Source organism: Bipolaris zeicola, assembly GCF_000523435.1.
Source record: "Bipolaris zeicola 26-R-13 unplaced genomic scaffold scaffold_431, whole genome shotgun sequence".
Classification (NCBI taxonomy): domain Eukaryota; kingdom Fungi; phylum Ascomycota; class Dothideomycetes; order Pleosporales; family Pleosporaceae; genus Bipolaris; species Bipolaris zeicola.
Window position 1 is genome coordinate 1,435 of NW_006912480.1, and position 7,917 is coordinate 9,351.

At 46.4% G+C, this 7,917-nt stretch overlaps 4 protein-coding genes across 4 annotated transcripts; 3 read left to right on the forward strand and 1 right to left on the reverse strand.

The window, feature by feature from the left end:
- Positions 1-437: 437 nt before the first annotated feature.
- On the forward strand, positions 438-1,112 carry COCCADRAFT_41960 (uncharacterized protein; the record flags this gene model as incomplete). Its single annotated transcript, XM_007720250.1, has 1 exon — positions 438-1,112. One exon carries the CDS (start codon positions 438-440, stop codon positions 1,110-1,112), a length of 675 nt encoding a protein of 224 aa, XP_007718440.1.
- An 812-nt stretch (positions 1,113-1,924) lies between these two features.
- COCCADRAFT_112187 (uncharacterized protein) lies at positions 1,925-2,113 on the forward strand (the record flags this gene model as incomplete). Its single annotated transcript, XM_007720251.1, has 1 exon — positions 1,925-2,113. A coding segment is annotated over one exon (189 nt), but the record flags the coding sequence as incomplete, so codon positions are not given.
- A 637-nt stretch (positions 2,114-2,750) lies between these two features.
- Positions 2,751-4,867, reverse strand: COCCADRAFT_31221 (uncharacterized protein; the record flags this gene model as incomplete). Its single annotated transcript, XM_007720252.1, has 4 exons — positions 2,751-3,524; positions 3,816-4,061; positions 4,296-4,537; positions 4,594-4,867. 4 exons carry the CDS (start codon positions 4,865-4,867, stop codon positions 2,751-2,753), a joined length of 1,536 nt encoding a protein of 511 aa, XP_007718442.1.
- Positions 4,868-5,828: 961 nt separating this feature from the next.
- Positions 5,829-6,401, forward strand: COCCADRAFT_41962 (uncharacterized protein; the record flags this gene model as incomplete). Its single annotated transcript, XM_007720253.1, has 3 exons — positions 5,829-5,946; positions 6,098-6,333; positions 6,390-6,401. The coding sequence occupies 3 exons, from the start codon at positions 5,829-5,831 to the stop codon at positions 6,399-6,401; spliced, it is 366 nt and encodes a 121-aa protein (XP_007718443.1).
- Between the last annotated feature and the right edge of the window lie 1,516 nt (positions 6,402-7,917).

Genomic DNA, 7,917 nt, shown 5'->3' on the forward strand with positions numbered 1-7,917 from the left:
ATGTTTAGGAATCTAGCTACAAACCTTATCCATCTCCAATTGACCCAGAAAGTGAGTCTTTTCTATCGCTCAACAGTGTCATTTTTGTTCTTCTGAGATTTTTCACCGGAGTGTCACATATCCGCATCTCATCACTTTAGATGTTTGTCTCCCAGCATCAACATTCAAAGTACACATGTATGCTACCGGTAAGTCAGGAAAAAGCACCTAGATCTATGTTAACAAGGGAATAGAAGATGTTTGTAAAACGAATCTGGCGGGACAAACAACCATACGAGCAATTATCCTCGGCACAGGAATGTCCAGAGTGTGATGTATTTCAAGAATCTACGTCTGACTCCACATCCGAATTGTATGGTCAACCCAAGAGTGATGCGCGAGATTGGCTTGGTAACCAGAAACCGAGGCGTTGGAAGCGAGTGCTTCACTTAGGATATATGACTGCCGTTGCCATCCTCGCGTCGTGGGGCGCAATTGATGTTTCCCTCCGTGGTTTCCATCTTGCCTTCCCGCCAAAGATCCATGATCGAGATTTTCTCACAAATTATTGTGTCAGAACATGTGGTGGAACGCAAGCGGAAGCTCTTTCAAGGGGCTGTCTTTATGATCATATCGAGAATCGTTTTACTCGACCGGATTGCGTAAATCCACTACTGAATGACGAATTTTCACAGCTTGGGCCCGGGAAGAACGGATCGTGGATTTATCAGGTCGATGTGGAAGGCAATGGGACTTTTACGTCTATGGAAGCTGCAGAAATGCTCGAAAACATTCGACCAGGGTTAAGAGTGTGGCAAACTGGAAGACAACACACGCTTCACTGCCTCTTTGTGTGGCGGCGGAATGCATTAAGTCATTTTGATGGCACGATTATCACAATGGATCGAAAGGAACTTTTTGAGCATGATGCACATTGCGCTCGGATGATCACGAACAGGTTAGCTGGAGATGACTTAGAGAAGTATGTCACGGTCACAACGTATGGGCCTCTAGACCAAGAGGCCAAGGACAGGGCAGAAAAATTCTTCGCGGAACAGGCTGAACGTCTACGCACAGGCAATGGGGTTGTAGCTCCAATCTTTCATGGAGACGGTCTTCGCAGACTAATGTGATAGTAGTTGCCATCAAAAAGGTAGGCAAGTAACAACGACATAGGCTCGAGCTCTACTCGCCAAGGATGCCCACTGTGTACATCGTGTACTAACTAGTACTACTAGAGGTGGTCGTAGCTTGCAAAAGTTTGCTCGACATAATACTACCAAACACGTCGCAACAATAGAATCTACTTGTCTAGTCAACGTGTTCGGGCCCAATAGCTGCTGTAGCAGAATACCAATAAAATTTCCCGTACTTCGCATTAGGCCCATCACCTCAATGATGATAGTGTTATTTTTGTCGTTGACAAAACATATTGCATGCAGTCTTCTGTAGTATACTGGGTAAAGCATGCTAAGTCCTGTGACAACGTGGTGGATCATAGAGTTGCAGCGAGATGGTGGCTAGTGAGTTTGGTACATAGATCGATAAGTTAACGGACGTTATGCACCACCCACATAGCTGGCGCACGGTCTGTTGGTATGGTATCCTCACGATACCCAAACTGCTATCTCAACATATTCATTCCAACTTCATTGAATCCTTAGTGTTGTAGTTGGTGTCGTCAGCATTTAATGTATTGCCGGCGTGTAACATGACGCTGCCTCGTGAAACCGCCCGTTATATCACGCTTAGTGTATTTACGGTCGAAGTTCGTTACTATTAGGAGGATACACTTTTTTTTATTGAAAATAATCATAGCCTGACGAAGTCGTTTCGTAGTAATCTCCATCTAAAGAAGAGCGAGGTCCTTGTCCTGGTGCTGCTGCACCATCTGCCGCGCCTCTTCGGTGTATATCACGTCACCTTTGCTCCCTACAGCCCAATTTTTATGACGTCTTCGCTCCTCATTAGCAAGGATAGCAGCTTCATTTTGATGCAGCTCACGCTTGAAGCCCTCGGCATTGCGGGTAAGGGCGGGGAAAGTGTTGATCAATCACAGCGCGGACAAATAGCTCTTGTAGCTCGATCCGTTGTGCTCATTTTCGTGTATGCCAGGTATCGTCGCCAGATGTAAAATCCTCATGTTCTGGTGTTGTACCTTGCGGTTGAGGCCGCCGCACAAGCTGTGCCATCTCCAGGCCGATCTTACCGCGGTGGAAGCGTTGCACAGGCGTTGCACAGGCGTTCAAGATGGCGATGAGACGAGCGGTAGCGGTGAGAATAGATTGAGAGGTGTACCAGTGCGTTATATAAGCGGTAGTGTTGGTATAGCTGAGTGATCACTATTGCTTGCGTAGCAACCTTCTTAGGTACGGAGTTGCGCTAACACGATACTAAGTTTGTACGGCACTATACCTATATGTCGCCAACCCGAGCAAATGATAGATTTTATAAACGTTGGGCGCCAGAACTCTTCTATCATAGGTAGTCTCTTTGGCATCTCTTTGATCCACCTCTGTACGTTGTCTTGAGTAATATTTCTCCACTCAGTTTGTAGAGCACTTTTGAGTTCGTTTATAGTGTTGAGCTGGTGGATATATCGTTTTACCCGTTCCTTAATTATCTCCCAAAGGCTCTCAATAGGGTTAAAATCTGGTGAGTTTGCTGCGTGACGCAGTGTCTTGATACCAAGATTTTCTCCATACTGGGACGGCACTGAGTCAGGATTTTTGGTGCCATGACTTGGGTCGTTATCCTCCATAAGACACCAGTCAGACCAATGATCTGGGTGGAGGCAGACGCGCAGTGTATCCCTCCGAGATAGAGTTGCCCGGACGAGAAATAATTGGATCACGGGCCTTCTGGGCCTCCCAGTCAGCAATCCGAGCTTGATATTTATCCTCAGTCTTAGTTGTCGGATAACGACGTGGCTTTGGTGGTAGTTTTTTAATAACGATATCATCCATCTCGTCATTGTAGAAGACTAGATCCGGTTGTCTATCATAGTAATTCACCCACGCAGCAAAGTGGACGTCGGTAGCTGTTCTTGATGGAGTTGAGATAATATTCTTTGGCTTGAGTCTCTCACCCCTAACTTTCAAAATTCTCTGCGGAGGCAGCTCGCTCATCGACATGTGAGCTTCTTCAGTAAATATTACCCCGTCCCAGAAGCCAAGGACAGGCTTAAGTCGATATTTCTCCCAGTAATCAAGACGCTGGGAGACCTGGCTGGGAGTGATTCTCTTGGCCTTAGAAGCTCGATAGACTTTGGCATTCACCGCCCAAAGACGACGCTGGACAGTCCGCTCAGACGCTGATATACCTACTCGTGATATCTGATCTGCGAGCTTAGAAGATCGAACCTTTGGTGGAGCTCTAAGCATGGCTTGTAACTGATCGTCTGACACGACTGTTGGGCGTCCGGAGCCAGTACTTCTAGTGATATCTTGCTTATAGGCTCGAAATCCTGATCGAGAGTCAGTGATATCCCCAAATCGATCGCTATCACGGAGGAGTCGTTCGCCAGTACTACGATTGATATTGAACTGTGAATAGATTTAGAGCTTAGTTTCTTGGCCGCGACGATCTATAGCTTCAAAGAACCGTGCACGCTGCGGTGTATTAAGATGAGACTTTGCAGAGCGATAGCTGTATATTCAGTGCTGTGAGCTTATGAATATAACAAAGACTCAACTTGCATTACGATCGCCTATTCGGTAAACTGAGAAGACGCAGAGAAGACGTACGACGTAGGGCCACTATGCTATCAGAAATTAATACGAAAAAGAGTGAAGGCTAGATAGATACTAGCAGCTAATGGTCAATTAATCTGGTACCGTGCTCAACTTTTCTCGTGTCTTCACCATGAAATCATCTTTCGCCCACTTCAAAATCCGGGTGAGACAGGACACCAGCTCCCACACATGAGGTGCGTGTGTCGTGCGCCACGTCCTAATATTGTGCATATGAGTCGCTTCTCCAAGTTTGAAATGCACCCACAGCTCATGTACTAGACCCTCGGTCGTGACAGAGAAACAGAGCCAGGGTTCTGCTAGAGACGCGGATTCTGTGGGCAGCGCGGCCTAGTTCTCAAGGTCATTTAGTATTTTTAGCATACAAGTGGCACTAATAGCAGCTTAATTCTGCGCAGCCACTAGACCCCCATTTAGGCTCAAACCCTTCGTCTCTGCAATAAGAAAGGGGAAACGCAAGCCCATGGCAGCCGTATGCGGATTGCTTAGTATCGATCCAAAGCTTTAGTGTTTGGCCAATCGAACTCAATGCGATAGCGCGAAATCCCTATCTTCAAGTCCTACTACGATGTCTGGCTTTAGTGTTGAGATGTAGAACGGGTCAGCAGCTTCGCTGCTAGTCGTATAGGCGATGGAAGGTGTGTACGGTTGTAGTGAAGGCACTAGCCCTAGAAATCCTGAAGCTGATTGTGAATCGAAGTCTAGGAGCACAGATGGCGGCTGTGGAAAGCGCGGTATTAATACGCCGATTTCATCGTCGGGTTGGGCCACGCCAGGCGGCGAGGGTTTGAGGTCGGCGTTCCAGACTGGAGGGAACATTAGCGTCTCGGAACAATACCTTAAACACAGTCTGCGAACTCACGCTTCTCTGATGTATGACATTGGAAGTTGTCTCGTGCTAAGTCGCCTATAAGACTGAATAAACTGGCTTTCCAGTCCCCTTTAAGCGAACAACTTCTTGCGTTATAACGCGACTGATCTAAGAACCTCTTCACATAGGTCGCCTGCTGCGAATCGTCTTCCGTCGTGCCAATTATATCCTCTAAAGACTCCGCTTCTAGTATATACCGCACTTTGCGTTCGACATCGTGCGGAAGTTCAATCAGGTCGTCAATAAAGACTCTAGCGTAAGACATGTTCTGGTTACGGTATGTTTATGGTGACGTTCGCTTGCTAGGGCTGGGCGTTCGAGATGCACGTGCAGAACGCTTAGAAGAGCGTCTCCCGTGGCTGGACGAAATAGATCCGCTTCGTGGTGTTGGTGGTGCCATCGTGTCAGCCTCGCAGCTAATGAGCCAGTGTGCTATCGACGCTGTTTTCTCACCTAGCTCATCTAACACAGGCTGATATGTATTCTTGGGCGCGTTTTTAGTGCGTGCGAATAATTCCGAGGATGCATATGGTGACCATGACGCTGGGTTTGATAAGTTCGACGGATTCGAATGGGGCAGAGATGTGCGGCGCGTCTCGGAGTTGACAGGTCGTAGTTTGCGACGCTTCGAAATGTGGTTGGGGCATCGTGATTGCTGCACAGTGTCTACATCTGAGATTGAGTGTTTCATACTTACAAGTTGTAAAGAACTATAGACTTATTAGGTTGTACGAGCTCGCGGTTAAGGGTAACAGCTCTTGTTGATGTTTTGAAGATCATAACAACCGGGAAAATCTCGGGCATTAGAGGTCGGTGCGGGGGCGGTGTAACTGGACATATCGGGGCCATGGAAAGCTTGGTTCTCGTCAGCCCCACGAGTACTCATAACCTATGGTATGGCTGCGCTACAAACCATTTGCGACTACACCACGATGTCAAGGCTTCTTAGTACGTCTTAGGTGCGAGACACTGACCCCAGTGTATGTTCCGCTTACCCTACACCAAAAGCGCCGCTTGAATATCTGTGCTAAGGGGCATTCGCGTGTCTCTTCGGGTAGCGCTGCGCAGGTAACGAAGCCAAGCCACCAAAATAGCCAGACTATCCTAAATAGGGTGTTTAGCCTTCTTAGCGCCAAGCCAAGCCAAGCGCGCTTATATATTCCAAATTGACCTGCAACCTCCTGGTCTTGCTCCATGTTCCTTCGTCTCTAATTACAACAACATCAATGATCGAACCATACATGATCAATGTGGGCGGCCACTTATTCACTACACTCAAGTCTATACTTGAACGGTCACCATTCTTGAACGCAATGCTCTCGAATCAGTGGGCTGGGAGTACTTGTTACGTTAACGGATGCCTTTCGTCGATTGAAGTCCCCTTCTATTCGAACATATCCAAGACTTCTTACGAAGCTCCGTACCTCCCATTCTCTGGACTCGGACGAATGGCTTTGATCTGCCGCTATATGCGAGCTTAATCCATGAAGCCAAGTATTTCAACTCGAAGTGCTCACTACTTGGATTCGAAACGAAGAGTCTATCAAAACCATTTTGATCACCTCATCTATAGATGTAATACCACTGAGTGAATGTGGTGATGGAAAGTCGCATCTGGGCAACACCGAACAAGAGTTCGAACCTGGGGCAGTATCGACTGCATTCAGATCCGGCAAATCTACCACTTACTGCAAACGACTCTTCCTGCGGAAGAGTAGGTTGCGACCTCCGGTTAGTACTCAGATACTTACTTTTATGTATATCCTGACTGATGCAGACGGTCATAGGAAATCCTCTAGCTTGATCAATGCCCGTAAGGCACTCCACAGCGTTTGTAGAATGACAGGAACCAGTTCTTTCCTGGACGTCTATTTGGTCTGTTCACTGGGCAGGTAGACTAAGCGCTATCGAAGGTAGTGGAGGATGTTCGTAACAAACTATTTTTTGAGTGCATGCAGAGTCGTGAGTGACTCCAGACCAAAACTAACTTTGGAGTCTTTGGATGCAGCGAGCTAAAAACCTCGAATGCGAACCTTGTCCACAAAAGTGTTAGCGGTTGCAAGCACGATTGTGTATAACTAGTCTGCTAGAAGGCGATGTAGAGTACATACTGTACACAATAGGTGTTTGATCTCAAATGATCAAGGGGTGACCTGCAATCGAGTAGGCAAAAGATAGCTAACATGCAATTGCTGGAGTGAACCAAGTCAATGAAGCGCCTAACCACGCTAAAAAGGAACCCTAACTTAAGCTATAAAGTCTCTCCCTGTATCACGCAAAACCCTGTACGCCGGAAACAGCCAATAATACGCAGCACCGTGACGGGCAAGGCACTATCCTCGCCTTCTCATTGGTTATTTCCGGCACACAGGGTTTTGTGTGATACTAGGAGCGACTCTACTTGCGCCCAGATTGCGTCCTGCTACACCTCAACACCGAGACTTACCAGTACATCTTGAGTGCGAGACACTGATCCTGCTGTCCGCTCCACTTACCCTAACCACTAGTGCGAATAAGGATCTATGTGTTGCACAGCTCACAAAACCTAGATAGCTGTATCATCAGCCCTATACCTTCATTTTCTACTACATTAGTTTATTGATGCATCTCTAGATTTATTAATCCTTGTTGTCTTACTTATTACTTTAAAATTCTTACTTTAGTCTTATCCTACTCTCTTTTCTCAACCTGATCATATAGAACGTTCATCTAGCGGAAAGAGTGGTTATTAGGAGTACTTCTTTGGAATATAATGGAACTCACTGCTGTCCAACTTGCACGGAGAAGAGAACGAAACCGAAAGAGTCAGCGGGAATCGCGCTAGAGAGTGAAAGACAAGATACATGCTCTCGAACGAGAGGTTTGGAACCGACTGTTTAATATCAGACTATCTCATTAATAGCTTTAGAATAGAGAGCTTAAGCTCGACAACACGTCGCTACAAGAGCGGCTGCTACACGCGTTAGGGGCCATAGAAGTAATCGGGAAGGGTGCGATCCTATAACATAACTTTGTTTCAAGTAGAGAATATATAACTAGCTAACCTATTCTATAGTTCCATTTATAACCAAGGCAGAATTAGCGGCCCTAACACATACTAAGTTTCATACACCGTCTATTTCAAGTAATTCCTTAGGACCTTGTCACAAACCGTCAATCTATCCTCAATCGTTAATTTCAAATACCGTGCAGGTATCGGCAACATCAAATCTATACTTCAACTCGTCAAGTATATGTGGCTTGCCACATTCAAGTAATCCGCACGGCTCACATGATACAAGTGACTGTCCATATATAAATAGCTTATGTGAAAGT